The sequence below is a fragment of the Loxodonta africana genome, chromosome 11, assembly GCF_030014295.1.
Source record: "Loxodonta africana isolate mLoxAfr1 chromosome 11, mLoxAfr1.hap2, whole genome shotgun sequence".
In the NCBI taxonomy this organism is placed as follows: domain Eukaryota; kingdom Metazoa; phylum Chordata; class Mammalia; order Proboscidea; family Elephantidae; genus Loxodonta; species Loxodonta africana.
In genome coordinates, this window is record NC_087352.1 from 1,061,603 (window position 1) to 1,080,858 (window position 19,256).

The following is a 19,256-nucleotide window of genomic DNA, read 5'->3' on the forward strand; positions in this document are numbered from 1 at the left end:
GGTCAGCAGTTTGAACCCACCAGCTGCTCCGCTCCATGGGAGAAAGATATGAGAGTCTGCTTCTGTAAATATTTACATACTTGGAAACCTTGTGAGGGAGTTCTACCCTGTCACACAGGGTCACTATGAGTTGGAATTGACTCAGCAGCAATGGTTTTGGTTTAGGTGGGTTTTATTCTTTCTAACATCCTGACCTTCCAATTCCAGCACCTCCTCTACTTCAACGACTGTCATCCATTCTATTTCACTTACTTCCCAGGTTACTATCTTAGACCTTGTCATTAGCAATAAATTGCAACATTTCCAAGATACCAATTTAAGTATCCCTCCCTAATCATCTTTATACTGTCATTCACTCCGCTCTACTTCTCCCCTTCTTATGCAACTTAAATTCCATACCGAACTAATCACTCAACTTCATCATCACTTTCAACACGAATTTCTCTGACCCTCTCATTTCATACTCAGTTTGCAAAGCCTGAATCCTAGATAAATCCTACTGTCTTCCTACCTCCTCAATGCATTAAGTAGCTGAACATGGCTAGGGAAGATCATCAACTTTAATGACACACCTTTCTTTTTATATTTTATTTTTCTCTCCTAAAAAGTTCAGAACTAAAAAGGTATCCATTCAGATGTCTTGCTCCTGCCCCGGCCTATTCATTTGTCTCCTACCTCCTGCCACCTATAAAGCCAACCAACCAGTTGCTGTCGAGTCTGTTCTGACTATGGTGACCCCATGAACACCTCACAGAGTTGGCAACAGCTATGATATTTTGGAAGTACATCACCAGAGTTTTCTTCTAAGGTACCTCTGGGCAGATTTGAACCACCACCATTTCTATTAGTAGCAGAGCGCTTATCCATTTGCGCTACCCAGGGAGTCCCTTGCCTCCTACAGATAAGCACATTATATGATTCTTGTATGTCTTTCCAGTGTTTTTAAGCAAATACAGGTAAACATGCATATATACTTTTCCACAAAAGGTTTTTGCTGTTGTTAGGTGCCCTGGAATCGGTTCCCACTCAGAGCAACTGTCGCAGTCATCTAGTGCTGCTGTAATAGAATTACCACAAGCAGATGGCTTTAACAAAGAGAAGTTTATTTCCTCACAATAAAGTAGACTGAAAGTCCAAATTCAGGGTGTCAGCTCCAGGGGAATGCTTTCTCTCTCAGTCAGCCTGCTCATCAATCTTCCCCCGGACTAGAACTTCTCTGCGCAGGGACCACAGGTCCAAAGGATGCACTCTGCTCCGGGCACTGCTTTCTTGGTGGTATGACATCCCCCGTCTCTGCTCGCTTCCCTTTCCTTTTTATCTCTTGAGAGATAAAAGGTGGTGCAGGCCACACCGCAGGGAAACGCCCTTTACATTAGATCAGGGATATGACCTGGGTAAGGGTGTTACAATCCCACCCTAACCCTCTTTAACATAAAATTACAATCACAAAATGGAGGACATAATACTGGGAATCATGGCCTAACCAAGTCAACACATATTTTGGGGGGATACAATTCAATCCATGACAGTGACTCTACATACAACAGAAGGAAACATTGCCTGATCCTGTGCGATCTTCACAATTGTTGCTATGTTTGAGCCCACTGTTCCAGGCACTGTGTCAATCCATCTCATTGAAACTCTTCCTCTCTTTCACTGATCCTCTACTTTACCAAGCATGATGACCTTCTCAAGGGACTGGTCCCTCCTGATAACATGTCCTAAGTACATGAGATGCAGTCTCGACATTCTTGATTCTGAGGAGCATACTGGTTATACTTCCTTGAAGACAGATTTGTTCTTTCTTCTGGCAATCCATCGTATATTCAATATTCTTCGCCAACGCCATAATTCAAATGCATCAATTCTTCTTTGGTCTTCTTTATTCACTCTCCGGTTTTCGCATGCATATGAGGCCACTGAAAATAGCACTTTAGTCTTCAAAGTGATATCTTTGCATTTGAACACTCGAAAGAGGTCCTTTGTAGCAGATTTGCCCAATGCAATACGTCATTTGATTTCTCGACTGTTGGGTATTGATTGTGGATCCAAGTAAAATGAAATCCTTGACAACTTCAATCTTTTCTCTGTTTATCCTGATGTTGCTTATTTATACAGTTGTCAGGATTTTTGTTCTCTTTATGTTAAGGGGTTATCCATACTGAGGGCTATGGTCTTTGATCTTCATCAGTAAGTGCTTCAAGTCCTTTTCACTTTCACAAGCAAGGCCATATCATCTGCAAATTAGAAGTTGTTAATGAGTCTTCTTCCAATCCTGATGCCGCACTCTTCTTCATATAGTCTACCTTTTCCAATTATTTGCTCAGCATACAGACTAAGTATGGTGAAAGGATACAACCCTGACACACACCTTTCCTGGTTTTAAACTATGCAGTATCCCTTGCTCTGTTCGCATGACTGTCTCTTGGTCTATGTACAGGTCCCTCATAAGCACAATTAAGTGTTCTGGAATTCTCATTCATCGCAGTGTTATCTATAGTTTATTATGATCCACATAGTCGAATGCCTTTGCATAGTTAACAAAACACAGGTAAACATCTTTCTGGTATTCTCTTTCAGCCAAGATCCATCTAACATCAGCAATGGTATCCTCATTCCATGTCCTCTTCTGAATCTGGCATGAATTTCTGGCAGCTCCCTGTCAATGAACTGCTGCAGCCATTTTTGACTTATCATCAGCAAAATTTTACTTGTGTGTCAATCAGATATATGCACACCCATGTTCATTGCAGCACTGTTTACAATAGCAAAAAGATGGAAGCAACCAAAGTGCCCATCAACAGATGAATGGGTAAATTATGGTATATTCACATAATGGAGTACTACACAACAATTAAGAACAATGATGAATCCATGAAACGTCTCATAATATAGAGGAATCTGGAAAGCATTATGCTGAGTGAAATTAGTCAGCTGCAAAAGGACACATATTGTATGAGACCACTATTATAAGAACTCAAAAAAAAGTTTAAACACAGAAGAAAATATTCTTTGATGGTTACGAGGGTGGGAAGGGAGGGAGAGAGGGTATTCACTAATTAGATAGTAGACTGGAACTATTTTAGGTGAAGGGAAAGACAACACACAATACAGGAGAGGTCAGCACAACTGGACTAAACCAAAAGCAGTTTCCCGAATATGACTGAACGCTTCGAAGACCGGAGTAGCAGGGACGGGGGTTTGGGGACCATGGCTTCAGGGGACATCTAAGTCAACTGGCATAGTACATTGTATTAAGAAAATGTTCTGCATCCCACTTTGGTGAGAGGTGCCTGGGGTCTTAAACACTAGCAAACGCCCATCTAAGATGCATCAATTGGTCTCAACCCACCTGGAGCAAAGGAGAATAAAGAACATCAAAGACATATGGTAAAGATGAGCCCAAAGACAGAAAGGGCCACAGAAACCAGAGGCTACATCAGCCTGAGACCAGCTATCATTGATTACTGCCTTGACAGGGAATACAACAGAGAATCCCTGATGGAGCAGGAGAACTGTGGGATGCAGATCTCAAATTCTCATAAAAAGACCAGACTTAAGGGTCTGACTAAGACTAGAAGGACCCTAGAGGTCATGGTTCCCAGACTCTTTGTCAGCCCAAGACTGGAACCATTCCCAAAGCCAACTCTTCAGACAAGTATTGGACTGGACTATAAGATAGAAAATGATACCAGTGAGGAGTGAGCTTCTTGGCTCAAGTAGACACATGAGACTATGTGAGAAACTCCTGTTTGGAGGTGAGATGAGAAGGCAGAGGGCAACAGAAGCTGGTTGAATGGACACAAGGAATACAGGGTGGAGAGGAGTGTGCTATCTCATTCGTGGGAGAGCAGCTAGGATTAAGTAGCAAGGTGTATATAACTTTGTGTATAAAGACTGACTTGATTTGTAAACATTCATTTAAAGCACAATAAAAAAATTTTTTTTTTGGTTACTTGTGTGTGATATAAATGATATTGTTTGATAATTTCCGCATTGTTGGATCACCTTTCTTTGGAATGGGCACAAATATGGATCTCTTCCAGTTGGTTTGCCAGGCGGCTGTCTTCCAAATTTCTTGGCATAGACAAATGAGCGCTTCCAGTCTTGCATTCTTTGTTGAAACATCTCAATTGGTATTCTGTCAGTTCCTGGAGCCTTGTTTTTCACCAATGCCTTCAGTGCAGCTTGGATTTCTTCATTCAATACCATTGGTTCTTAATCATATACTACCTCCTGAAATGGTTGAACATCAACAAATTCTTTTTGGTACAGTGACTCAATGTACTCCTTCGATCTTCTTTTGATGTGTCCTGTGTCATTCAATATGTTCCCCCACAGAATCCTTCAATATTGCATCCCAAGGCTTGAATGTTTTCTTCAGTTCTTTCAGCTTGAAAAATGTTAAGCTTGTTCTTTCCTTTTTGTTTTCTAACTCCAGGTCTTTGCACAATTCATTATAATACTCTACTTTATATTCTCTTGCCACCCTTTGAAATTTTCTGTTCAGCTCTTTTACCTCATCATTTCTTCCATTTGCTTTAGCAACTCTACGTTCAAGAGCAAATTTCAGTCTTTTCTGACATCGATTTTGATCTTTTCTTTCTTTCCTGTTTTGTTAGTGATATATTACTTTATTTGTGTATGAAGTCCTGATGCCATTCCACAACTTGTCTGGTCTTCAATCGTTAGTTTCAGTGTGTCAAATCTATTCTTAAGATGGTCTCTAAATTCAGGTGGGATATACTCAAGGTCGTACTTTGGCTCTCATGGACTTGTTTTAATTTTCTTCAGCTTCAAATTGAACTTGCATATGAGCAACTGATGGTCTGTTCTGCAGTCAGCCCCTGGCCTTGTTCTGAGTGATGATATTGAGGTTCTCCACTGTAGTCAATTTCATTCCTGTGTATTTTATCTGGCATGGTTCATGTGTATAGTTGCCATTTATGTTGTTGGAAAAAGGTATTTGAAATGAAGAAGTCATTGGTCTTACAAAATTCTATCATGTGATCTCTGGCGTCATGTCTATCACCATGCCATATTTTCCAACTACCGATTCTTCTTCTTTGTGTCCAACTTTTGTATTCCAATTACCAGTAATTATCAATGCATCTTGATTGCATGTTTGATCAATTTCAGACTGCAGAAGTTGGTAAAAAAATTCAGTTTCTTCATATTTGGCCTTAGTGGTCGGTGCATAAATTTCAATATTCCGTTCCATTGCTGAGTCAATTCCAACTCATAGCAACCCTATAGGACAGAGTAGAACTGCCCCATGGGGTTTCCGAACAGTGACTGGTGAGTTCAAACTACCAACCTTTTAGTTAGCAGCCATAGCTCTTAACCACTGCGCCGCTAGGGCTCCAAAAAATTTCAGTAATAGTCATATTAAATAGTCTTCTTTGTAGGCATATGGATATTATCCTATTACTGATAGCATTGTACTTCAGGATAGATCTTGAAATGTTCTTTTCGATGATGAATGTAAAGCCATTAATTTGGTAACGGCCAGCACAGTAGACCATAAGATAGTCTGATTCACAGTGGCTAATACCAGTCCATTCAGCTCACTAATGCTTAGGATATCAATCTTTCTGCATTTCATTTTTGTTGACTTCCAATTTTCCTTCATTCATACTTCATACATTCCATGTTCCTATTAATGGCTGTTTGCAGCTCTATTTTCTCATTTTGAGTTGTGCCACATCAGCAAACGAAGGTCCTGACAGCTTGACACCATCCACGTCATTAAGGTCGACTCTACTTTGAGGAGGCAGCTCTTCCCCAGTCACATTTTGAGTGCCTTCCAACTTGAGCAACTCATCTTCCAGCACTGTATCAGACAATGTTTTGCTGCTATTCATAAGGTTTTCACTGGCAAATTTTTTAGAAGCAGATCACCAGCTCCTTCTAGTCTGTCTTAGTCAGGAAGCTCTGCTGAAATCCACAGTAGGTGACCCTGCTGGTACTTGAAATATGGATGGCATAGCTTCCAACATCACAGCAACACTCAAGCCACCACAGTACGGCAAACTGACAGATGTGTGGTGGACATAAAAGGTAATATACTATATGTATAATATATAAGTTGTTCTGTACTTGTTTTGTTCACTTATCTTGCCATTACTGGCTAATAGCTCCCTTATTCTTTTTTTTATAGGCATATATCATTCCATTTTTTGTACTTACCATTGTATAGTTAACCAGACCTCTATAGATGGACATTGGGATTGTTTCCAGTCCTTTGCTATTACAAACAATGGTGCAATGTATAATCCTATAAATATATCATTTCGTATATATATATACAGATATTTTTGTAAGAAAAAGTCCCAGGATTGAGATTGCTGGATACAAACAGAAAAAAAAAAAAATTGTAATTTTGTTAGAAACTGTCAAATTGCCCTCCATAGGAGTTGATACATTTTGCTCTACACCAACAACATGTGAGAATGCCTCTTTTCTCATAGCCTTATCAACAGTGTTTTGTCAAAACATTTTACTTTTACTAGTCTAACAGGGGAGAGATTATATGTCAGCAGAGTTTTAATTAGCATTTCTTTAATTCTGAGTTGAGCATTCTTTTTATAAGGGCCCTTTATATTTATTTTTCTGAACTCTCTGTTCATGGCCTTTGACTCTTTACCTACTGGGCTGTTGATCTTCCTTGCATGAGTTGTAAATACTTCCCCCAGTTTGTCATTTGTCTATTGAGTGCTTACAAGCATTTCTTGCCATGAAGTATTTTATTTTTATTAGTCAAATGTGCAATCTTTTCTTTTTTAGTTTCTGGATTTGAGTCATAGTTAGAAAGCCCTTCTTTACACCCAAGTTAATGAAAGAATTCACCTATGTTTTATTTTAGTACTGTTATGGTTGTATTTTTTATACTGAAATTATTCAATATATTTGGAGTTTATTCTGTATGGCACATGAGATATAGATCAGGCTTTATCTTTTTCAAGATGGCTGCTTAGCTATCTAGCAGCACTTATCACGAGTCCATCTTTAGCCTGCTGATTTGAGATATAACCTTTATCACAGGTTAAATTTCCATTTCTATACATGTCTGTGTTTTCTATTCTGTTCCCTTGATCTGTCTACTTATGCACCAGTAACAAACTGTTTCAAGTTTTGTGCATTCACATTATGTGTAATTATATATAATTATATGGTCCTAATATCCCCTCTTCAGAGGGAATTAACAGAATCCAGAGTCCACAACATACAATATGCAATGTCAAGTATACAATAAAAAATTACCAGACATACAAAAGAAGAGGAAAACGTGATCCATACTCAAGAGAAAATCAGTTAATAAACCCACAAATGGCACAGACGGTAGGATTAGCAAAGACTTTTAAAAACTATTATAATACATTAAAGAGTCTACAGGGGAAATCATAGGTATAAGGGGTAATAATATAAGGAATTTAGGGGAAAATTAAAAACTCTAAAACAGAACCAAAGGCAAATCTTAAAACTGAGAAATAAACTATTTGAAATTTAAAAATCACTGGATTGGACCTATAGCAGATTAAACACAAAAGAAGGATCAGTAAACTTGAAGACAAGTCAGTAGGAATCACTTACTGAAGCCCAAAGAGAAAAAACCTGAAAATAGAACTTTAATGACCTAACCCCCAGAAAACCAAAATCCGTGCCCATCAAGTCAATTCTGACTCATGGTGACCTTATAGGACAGAGCAGACCTGTCCGAAAGGGTTTCCAAGAAGCGGCTGGTGTATTCAAACTGCTGACCTTTTGGTTAGCAGCCGAGCTCTTAACCACTCTGCCACCAAGGCTATAAATCCAGCATATATGAAAGTGGAGCTTCAGAAGAAGAAATGGTAGAACAGGAAAATAATCTGAAGAAACACTGACCAAGATATTTCCCAAATTTGATTAAAAAAAAAAAGGAAACAGCAATCCCTAGATTCAAGAAGCTCAATGAACCCAAAGTAAGATAAATACAAAGAAAATTACTCCTAGGCTCATTATAATCAAATTGGTGAACACCAAACAAAGGGAAAGAACTTAAAAAACAGAAAAGAAACATTAGACATAGGATGACAACAATAAGAATTAGAGGATAGTTCTCAATAATAACAATGGCGGTAATTAAGACAGTAGAACAAAATCTTTAAAGTGCTGAAAGAAAGCTGTCGATCTGTAATTCCATATACATATAAATCCTTCAAAATGAAGATGAAATAAAGGTTTTTTTTTTTCCCCCTCAGACAAATAGAAGCTGAGAGAATCTGTCACCAGAAGACCTGTGTTACAAAAAAATATTAAAATCCCTCAGGTTGAGAAAAATTGGTACTAGGTAGAAGCTTGCATCTATACAGAGGAATGAAGAGCACCAGAAATAGTAAACATGAAGGTAAATTGAAAAAAAAAAAAAAACTTTTTCCTTTGTATTATATTAATTTCTTTACAATATAATTGACTGTCTAAAGAAAAAAAAAGGCATATGTGCTTTAAACATATTTAGAAAGTAAAATGTATGACAATAGCCAAAACGCTGAGAAGATGAAATGGAAGGTTGTAAGGTTTTCCATTACACATGAAGTGGTACAAAATTATAGGGAGACTGTAATAAACTTTTTAAAAAGGCACACTGCAAACTCTAAAACAAACCCTACAATAGTAAAACAAAAAGAAATAGCTGTACAGACACATGCACACCTATGTTCACTGCAGCACTATTCACAACAACAAAAAGACGGAAACAACCTAAGTGCCCATCAACAGATGAATGGATAAGTGAAATGTGGCATATACATGCAATGGAATACTACTCAGCAATAAAGAAAAATGAGTTCCCAAAACATCTCGGAACATGGATGAACCTGGAGCACATTATGTTGAGCAAAATAAGTCAATCACAAAAAAACAAACATCGTATGTTCTCACTTTTATGAAATGACATGAACAAGTAAATACACAGAAACTAATGTTCGTTAGTGGTTACCAGGGGAAGGGAGAGAGATTCACTCTCTCGATAGTAGAGATGGTGATGGGAAACGTAACATCGAATGAGGATGAAGTACATACAGCTTGATGAAAGTGAACGACATCACTAAAAAGCACACAAGAAAAAAAGGCCAGATTGTGATGTCATATATAATATTGAAACAAGAAGCAAAAACAACCAAAAAATATATGTGTAGGTATAGATGTATGAATGTAGGCATATATGTGCATAGGTATGTATATATGTGTATCTATAGGTATATGCATAGAAATATGCATCTATGTGACTGCATACACATATATTCATATATATAATAGAGCACATGGGGGCACCACTACAAATACTTCTTAGATATAACCAAATACCTCATGGGATTAGATTTCTGGGTTTGAAGGATTAGGACCATAGTCTTGAAGGGACAGCTTGCTCAGTTGGCATAATATAGTTCATAAAGTTATGTTCAACATTCCAGTTTGGTGAGTCGTGTCTGGGGTCTTAAAAGCTTTCAAGCGGCAATCTAAAATACAACTATTGGTCTCTACTCATCAGGAGCAGAAGAGAAAAGGAAACAAAAGACTCAAAGAAGAAACTAGTCTATAGGACAAATAGGCTACATGAACCATGGCCTCATCTACCCTAAGACCAGAAGAACTAGATGGTGCCTGGCTACTGCTACCAACCATTCTAATCAGGCTCACAATAGATGGAACTTGATAGAATGGGAGAAAAATGTAAAAACAACCTTAAACTCCTCAAAAAAAAAAAAATATCTACTATATGGTTGAAACTGGAGGACTCACTGAGACTACTGCCCTGAGTTACTCTTCAAACCTTAAACTGAAATTAACCCCTGAAGTCACCTAGTAGTTAAGTAACAAATGGGCTAAAAAAATTATGAATATGAACCATAAGAACTGTGCTCCTTTAAAAAATCACCTATATGAGACCAAATGGTCAACAATTACTTGAAAACAAAGATGAGCATGTAAGGGGGTAGGAAAACTAGATTAACAGAAATGAAACAACCAGAACAGAAATAATGAGAATGTTTACATGCTGTGAAGAAGATAACCAATGTCACTGAACAACTTGCGTAGAAATTGTGGAATGGGAACCTAACTACTGACAAATCTTCACCGAAAACACAATAAAATACTATTTAAAAAAAAAAAAAGGAATAGTTAACTGCTCTATACCCATTGCCGTTGAGTCAATTCTGACTCATAGTGACCCTATAGGACAGAACAGAACTGCCCCATAGGGTTTCCAAGGCTGTACTCTTGATGGAAAGAGACCGTCACATCTTTCTCTCGGGGAGCAGCTGGTGAGTTCAAACTGCCGACCTTTCAGGCGCAGCCAAGCACTTAACCACTATACTACCAGGTCCCCTTAAAGAAATAGTTAATAATCCTCTAAGAGAAATAACAGGGACACTAAGAAATACTAAATTAATCTAAGAGAATACACGAAAATGAGAGGGTGGGGAGGAAGAAAGAACAGATGATAAGATGGCAGACCAAAATCAAACTATGTCAATAATTACATTAAATTTCAGTGGTCTAAACCAGTGCTCGACAATCTTTTTCTGTAAAGGGCTAGACAGTAAATATTTTAGGCTCTATGGACCACATATAATCTGTATCATATATTCTTTTGTTCGCTTATTTACAACTCTGAAAACATGTACAACCATTCTTAGCTTGAGGGCCACATGGAAACAGGCTGAGGGCTGGATTTGGCCTGCACTCCGTAACTTGCCAAACTCAGGTCTAAAATTTCAAAGGCAGAGATTTTCAGGCTGGATAAAAAAGCAAGACCCAACTACATGCTATTTGTTAATAACGAATGGATACACTTAAACTACCAAAAAACAAACAAATAAAACAAAAACCAACCCGTTGTCACTGAATCAATTCTGACTCACACCAATCCTACAGGACCGAGTAGAACTGCCCCGTAAGGTTTCCAAGGAGCAGATGGTGAATTCGAACTGCTGAACTTTTGGTTAGCAGGTAAGTTCTTAATCACTGTGCCACCAGGACTCCACAGTTAAAATAAATAGGTTAAAAGAAAAGAATAAAATATATAAATATATATATAAAATATATATGTATATATATATACCATTAAATACCAGTAAAGGACAGCTGACGTAGCTATATTATTAGTATATCAGATAGAACAGAATTCAAGTAAAAGAATATTACCAAGGATTAAAAGGAATGTTTCAAAATGATAAAGGAGTCAGTTCATCAAAAGGACATAATAATCCTAAATGGTGCATGTACCTAATAACAAGCTTCTAAATACATAGAGCAAAAACTGACAGAACTGAAAGGAATAATAGACAAACGCACAATTTTAATTGGAGGTCTCAACATTCCTCTCATAGTAATTGATAGAGCAAGTTGATCTGACTGACAAACATTCTGTCCAACAACCAAAAAAACCAAACCCACTGCTATCGAGTCAATTCTGACTCATAGCGACCCTACAGGACAGAGTAGAACTGCCCCAAAGGGTTTCCAAGGAGCACCTGGCGGATTCGAACTGCTGACCTTTTGGTTAGCAGCTGTAGCACTTAACCACTACGCCACCAGGGTTTCCTGTCCAACAACAGTACAATACATTTTTGTTTTCAAGTGCACATGGAGCATTCACTAAGATAGTTCAAATTTGGAGCCATAAAACAAGTCTCAGTAAATTAAAAAACATTGAAATCATAGGGTATGTTCTCTGACCACATCAGAATTAAATAAAAAATGAATCATCAGAAAAATAATCTGAAAAAAAATCCCTAAATATTTAGAAGTTAAACAACACACTTCTAAATAACCCGTGAGTCACAGAAGAAATCACATGGGAAATTTAAGCTAGTAATAGAAAAGAAAATTAAACCCAAAGTATACCAAAGGAATGAAAGAATAAATAAGATCAGCGATCAATGAAACAGAACAGGGGCAAACGAGAAAAATGAAAAAAATAAAAATCTGGTTCTTTTACAAGATCAGTAAAAATGATAAACCTCTAGTTATACTGATCAAGAAAAGAAGACATAAGTTACCCATATCAGGAATTAAAGAAGGGACATCACTATAGATATGACAGGCATTAAAAGGATAAGGGAAAATTATAAATAACTTTATGCCAATAAATTCAACATTTAAGGTGATATTAACAAATTCCTTCAATCAACTAATTCAGGAAGAAATAAAAAACCCAAAGAGCACTATATCTTTTAAAGGAATTAAATTTGTAATTAAAAATCTCCGCACAAAGAAGTTCCAGGTTCAAATGGTTTATTAGTTTTCTATTGCTTTTTTTTTAGTGGTTTACCAAAAAAAAAAAAAAAACCAAACGTGTTGCCATCAATTCCAACTCATGTAGACCTACCCCATAGAGTTTCCAAAGAGAGGCTGGTGATTTCGAACTGCCTACCTTTTGGTTAGCAACCGAGCTCTTAACCACTGTACCACTAGAGCTCTGGAAATGGGATACGTACGTATACACATATGTATATGTGTATATATATTATTTTCCAAAGAATCATTTCACGAGATTCTTTTCAATTTTTGTTCTGTGGATTTCTCTATTTTCATTTTGTGTATTTGTGCTTTCTTCCCCTGAACCACCCCCCACCATTTTTCCTGATTCCAGGTTTAGTGATCTATTTCATTGATTTTGTAAAAGAACCAGCTTACTACTTCTAGTGTTTGTTTTCTGCAACACATATGGTTCCTTATCTCGTAAATACCTTACATATTTCATCCTATTGACTTTTAAGTCATGTACTTTCATTCTTTTTTATTGGTAAAAGTATTTAAAGCTATGAGTTTTCCTCAGAATTCTGCTTTAACTAAACTCTATGGGTTCCAGATTGTAGTGCTATCATCGATTACCAGAAATTTTGTACTTTTGGATTATATTTCCTCTTTGACCCAGGAGTTAGTAAGACAATTTACACATTGTCAGTAGGAGTACCTTCAATTTTCTATTACTAAATTCTAGTCATATTTCACTTTGTTCCAAGAATGTTCTTTATTATTCGTATTCTTTGGATTTTACTATGACCTAATATTTTGTCTTTTCTGAGTGTTCTATGGGCACTTGAAAAGAATGCATACTCACTGTTATCAGGATACAGAAATTAATATATATCAATAAGGTGGATCTGATTAATTACATGATTTGGTACTTTGATCTCCTTATTGCCATCCGTAAGACTTCAACTGGCTTTTTTTTTTTTCTTCCAGAAGTAGATTGCCAGGTCCTTCTCCCTAGTCTGGAAGCTCCACCAAAACCCGTCCACCATGAGTTACCCTGCTGTATTTAAAATACTGGTAACATAGCTCCCAGCATCACAGCAACAAACAAGCCACCACAGCAAGACAAACGACAGACAAGTGGTGACTGGAATTACCATTTTTTTTCCTTTGGTTTGTTTTCAAATGTACATAAAGCATTCACTAAAATGGAGTGAAATGCCAAAGCTGGAAACAAAGAAGAAGCATCAGTAATTGGAAAATACGGCCTCGGTGATAAAAACATGTGGAGAATGCATGATAGAATTTTACAAGCCCAATGATTTATTTATCGGAAATATCTTTTTTCAAAAACATAAATGACAACTATACATGTGGACCTAGATACGGAATACACTGAAATCAAATCAACTACCTCAGAACAAGGCCAGGGGCTGACTGCACAATGGACCATCAATTGCTATATGGAAGTTCAAGCTAAAGATGAAAAATATTAAAACAAGTCAAGGAAAGCCAAAGTACGACCTTGGGTATATCCTACCTGAATTTAGACAGCATCTCAAGAATAGATTTGGCATATTGAACACTAAGGACCCAAGTCAAGAAGACTTGTGGGATAACATCAAGGACATCATACATAAAGAAAGTAAAAGGTCATTAAAAAGACAGGAAAGAAAGAAAAGACCAAAATGGATGAGAGAAGAGACTCTGAACCTTGCTCTTGAACGCAGAGTAGCCAAACGAATGGAGGAAATGATGAAGTAAAAGCTGAACAGAAAATTTCAAAGGGTGGCTCAAGAAAATGAAGTATTAAAATGAAATGTGCAAACACCTGGAATTAGAAAACCAAAAGAGGAGAATACAGTTGGCATTTCTCAAGCTAAAAGAACTAAACAAAAAATTCAAGCCTCAAGGTGCAATATGGAAGGGTTCTATGGGCAAAAAATTCAATGACGCAGGAACAATCAAAAGAAGATACATGGAATGCACAGAATCACTGTCCCCCCAAAAAACTGGTGGATGTTCAACCATTTCAGGTGGTAACTTATGATCCAGAATGAATGGTACGGAAGAAAGAAGTCCAAGCAGAACTGAAGGCACTGGCGAAAACCAGGCTCCAGGAATTGACAGAATACCAGCTGAGATGCTTCGGCAAATGAATGCAGCACAAAGACTGCTCACTCGTCTATGGCGAGAAATTTGGAAGAGAGCTTCTCGGCCAACCGAATGGAAGATACCTATAGTCGTGCCCGTTCCAAGAAAGGTGACCCAACGGAATGCAGAAATTATTGAACAAGACCATTAATATCACATGCAAGTAAACTTTTGCTGAAGATCATTCAAAAATGGAAGCAGCAGTGCATCAACAGGGAACTGCCAGAAGTTCGAGCAGATTCAAATGAGGGCGTGGAATGGATATCACTGCCGATGTCAGGTGGATCTGGACTGAAAGCAGCAAACACCAGAGAGATGTCTACCTGTGTTTTACTGATTATGCAACAGATTCAACTGTGTGGGTCATAACAAATTACGGATAACATTGCAAAGAATGGGAATTCCAGAACACTTAATTGTGCTCATGCTGAACCTGTACATAGACCAAGAGGCAGTTATTTGAACAGAACAAGAGGATATTGCACGTTTAAAACAGGAAAAGGTGTGTGTCAGGGTCACATCCTTTCACCATACTTATTCAATCTGTATGCTGAGCAAATAATCCAAGAAGCTGGACTATATGAAGAAGAATGGGGCATCAGGATTGGTGGAAGACCCATTAATAACCTGCAGATGACACAACCTTGCTTGCTGAAAGTGAAGAGGACTTGAAGCACTTACCGAAAAAGATGAAAGACTACAGCCTTCAGTATGGATTACACCTCAACATAAAGACAACAAAAATTCTCACAACCGGACCAATAGGCAACATCATGATAAACAGAGAAAAGACTGACGTCGTCAAGGATTTCATTTTACTTGGATCTGTAATCAAAGCCCCTGAAAGCAGCAGTTAAGAAATCAAACAATGTATTGCATTGGGCAAATCTGCAGCAAAAGGCCTTTTTAAAGTGTTAAAAAGCAAAGTGTCACTTTGAGGATTAAGGGACACCTGATCCAAGGCATGACATTTTCAATCAGCTCATATGCATGGGAAAGCTGGACAATGAGTAAGGAAGGATATTGAATATACCATGGACTGCGAAAAGAATGAGCAAATCTGTCTTGGAAGAAGTACAGCCAGAATGCTTCTTAGAAGTGTGGCTGTTGATGGGACTTCATCTCAGCTACTTTGGAAATGTTATCAGGAGGGACCAATCCTTGGAGAAGGACATCATGGTAGAAAAAGTACAGGGTCACTGAAAAAGTGGAAGACCCTTAAAGAGATGGATAGAACAATGGCTGCAACAGTGGGCTCAAACATAGAAACAATTGTGAGAATGGTACAGGGCCAGGTAAAGTTTCATTCTGTTGTACACAGGGTTGCTTCAAGTAGGAACTGACTCAACAGCACCTAACAACAACATTTCCTTATTAAATTTTGTCCACTTGGCCTGGCTGGACTGAGAGGTGATTAAAAAAAAAAAAATTTTTTTTTTTTTTTAGTGTCTGTCAAGTCCCTGGAGAAGGGCATCATGCTTGATAAGGTAGAGGGTCAGTGAAAAAAGAGGAAGACCCTCAACGAGATGGATTGACACAGTGGCTACAACAATAGGCTCAAGGATAACAACGATTGTGAGGATGGGGCAGGACTAGGCAGCGCTTTCTGTTGTACACAGGGTCGCTCTAAGTCGGAACTGATTCGACAGCACCTAACAACAACTGTGTCTGTCAGTTTGTCATACTGTGGTGGTTTGAGTGTCGCATAGTAGACTGTGAGGATACCGCAGGACGAGGTAGTGTTTCGTTCTGTTGTGCATAGGGTCGCTGTGAGCTGGAACCAACATGATGGCACCTAACAACAACGGTGTAGGCAAGTGTCTGTATCTTCTTGTAGATGCTCTAAATTTTGCTTTAGGAAAAGTTGCTGCTATATTTGATGTAGAGACATTCGTGACTAGTGTACGTTCATTGTGAACTGTACACTTTAGAATTTTATAGTGTCCTTCTTTGCCTGGTTCACTGCTATGACATAGCCCACATTTCACTTTATCTATTTTCTTTTAGTGTCCACTTGTCTGGTATAATTTGTCTATCCTTTTATTTCAACCTGTCTGAATCACTTTGTTTTCGGTGTCTGATGTGTACAGCAGGGAGTCCCTGAGGAGTGCAAACAGGCAACATGCTGAACTGCTAACCAAAAGGCTGGTGGTTTGAGTCCATATCAGCCACTGAAAACCCTACGGGGCACAGTTCTATTCTGACACGCATAGAGTTGCCATGGGTTGGAGGTGACTCGATAGCAACCGGTTTGTTTGTTTTTTATAAAGCAGAGTTGAAGTTTTCTTTGTAACTCAACATGAGTCTTTAAGAGGTGAGTTAAGGCCATATAAATTTATTGATAATATATTTGGTCTTTTTCTTAGTTTTATCATGTAATTATTTTGTTAATTCTTTTTACTTTTTATATGTGTGGGGTGTGGTGTTTTAAGTCTTGCACTATATCATTTAGGAGCCCTGACGGCACAGTGATTAAGAGCTTGTTTGCTAACCAAAATGTCAGCAGTTCGACTCTACCAGCCACTCCTTGGAAATCCTATGAGGCAGTTCTACTCTGTCCTATAGGGTCACTATGAGTCTGAATTGATTCAACAGCAACAGTTCGTTTTTTTTTTCCTACTCCATAAGGAAAGATTTTTTGCATGTGATTTTTTTTCACTTATTTTTTTATCCCTAGTTACCTAGAAGAGTGCCTGATACATAGTAGGTAGCTGGTAAATACCTGTTCAATCACCTCACTAAACCAAAGTTATGACAAGAGAAACACCTATACTTCAAAAAAATATTATTTCAGTTTTCTCCATGTTCCCAGCAAAAGACTAAGCACATGAGAGATGAAGAACGATTTACTGAGGAAAGGAACAAAAAGAGAGGGCCCTGAACTTCTGGCACTATCACTTACCCACTTCTAAGTTACTGTATGAGTCTCAGCTAGGTAACAATGTCAGGATAAACAACGCAAATGTTCAGATGACCTGTACAAAAAAGGACTACTTCAATTAAAAGCAAGAAAACACCAACTTACATGAGCCATGGCTTTTTTTAAATTGAATATATTTATTAGTCCTCTTCTGGGTTCCACTATAGGATAAACTCAGAGTCCAAAGAAGGTGTTGCTGAGTGGTGGGGAGAGGGAAGATAAAAAAAGACATGAGACAATCTTGCTTCTGAGCTCCCAAAATGCTAATTTAGAATGACATTTTTCTTCCCCTTTTTGTCTCCTACTCCCAACCCCCATACACACATACAAAAGAGATTAGAGGAAATATGGACAAATCCTAGCTTACTCAAAACCATACAAGCTAGATGGATACAAGGAAGACTGGACCCAGGCTCCTCAGCAGGAAGGATTCAGGCCAGACCAGTGCCCCAATCCTGTGATGAAATGGACCCCAAACAGAGCTGATCAGACCTGCCATGAGAATAGAAAATAAATCCCAAAGGCCCAATGTATGTCTAACAGGGATTTCAAAAATAGAGGCTAAAACATCACAGATGGAGTCTGAATCAACTTGACAGCAAAGCTTTTGGTTGTTTTTTGTTCTTCTTGTTTGTTTTTCCTCCTGGGTATTTCTAAGTGGAATAGTAGAAGCAGTGAGATAAGAGAAGAATTACAAGACACCAGGCCTTTCTTAAAGAGCCCTGGTGGTACAATGGTGAAAGTGCTCCACTGCTAAAGAAAGCTCGGTGGTTTTAACACACCAGCCTCGGAGGGTTGCAGGAGAAAAGACCTGGTGATCTGCTCCGGTAAAGATCACAGCCTAGGCAAACTTCTGAGGCAGTTGTACCCCATCACATAGTGCTGAGTCGGAATCAACTGGGTGGCACACAACAACAAGAGGCCTTTCTTGGAGCTCAAACTTTGTGTGACCTTAAGTGTGATGTGGAGTAGATGGTGGCTGTGGAAATGGGTGAATATATTTCTATGACTCTTGAGTGAGCTCTTCAGATAACTGCTGGGAGCGAGGACTAAGCGGGCATTAGTTTTTGTTTTGTTGTTCTTTTTACTATCTATGTGGCTTTGTCTGAGCCTGTGATGATGGATAGATGTGAGGTGGACTATGTGATTTCAACTTTGTGTCGTGTGTGTGTGTGTGTGAGAGAGAGAGAGAATCTAGGCTGAGTCCTCAAGTGTGTAAGTGCCTGACTGAGCGTGAGTGTTAACGGTTTAAGTGTGCTTTTATTTCATCTAAGTCTGAATGCGACTTACACAAATAGCCACCCACAGTCATGGCCACAGTCACAAACTCCACTCACACACATCCAGTCTGTCACACAAGCACAGTCACGCACCCTGTCGCTGTCATAACTAACAGCCCCCGTCAAGCACGCTCACAACACAACCCACCCCTCCTACACTCAGGGGCCTAACACTCCGGATAATCCTCTTCCCCAGCCCTGGGACTCCAGTATTCCTCACCTTCAGCCTCCGCAGGAAGGGTTCGGATCCAGGTTCTGATACCGACGCCGAACTCTGACTTGTTGCCAGTAGCGGGACGCATTCACCTGCTTCACAAACTAGACCGTTCCACCAAGTCGCCCACCGGAAGGAGCGTTCGCAGCGGTGTCCTCTGGAAAATGTAGTCCGAGAGGAAGAGCCCGGAACCGAACGCCGTGAGTCCGCCGTGAGTGCGGACTGCGCCTGCGCGGTTCTACACAGGCCGGGAGTGGTGGCGCATCGGTTTCGTTTCTATAACGCAGACCAAGATTTGGGTTCAGGACCGGGTCGTCGACTTTCCTTGAGGACAGATGTCAGGCCTGGCACAGTGGCTGGCCGTACCCCTCAATTTGTTGGTGCGCGCGCTGAGGCGTAAGAGAATTAGAGTTTGAAGCTGAGGGCTCCCGACTCCGACTGTGAA

General features: G+C 38.9%; 1 protein-coding gene across 1 annotated transcript in view; it reads right to left on the reverse strand.

The window, feature by feature from the left end:
* Positions 1–18,839, reverse strand: part of ZNF461 (zinc finger protein 461) — a 32,435-nt gene extending 13,596 nt beyond the window's left edge. Inside the window, exons 1-2 of the mRNA XM_064293259.1 lie at positions 18,818–18,839; positions 17,423–17,513 (exon numbers count right to left, since the gene is read on the reverse strand). Coding sequence (XP_064149329.1) covers positions 17,423–17,431 — 9 coding nt within the window. The 5' untranslated portion in view covers positions 17,432–17,513; positions 18,818–18,839. The remainder of the gene's footprint in view (positions 1–17,422; positions 17,514–18,817) is intronic.
* Between the last annotated feature and the right edge of the window lie 417 nt (positions 18,840–19,256).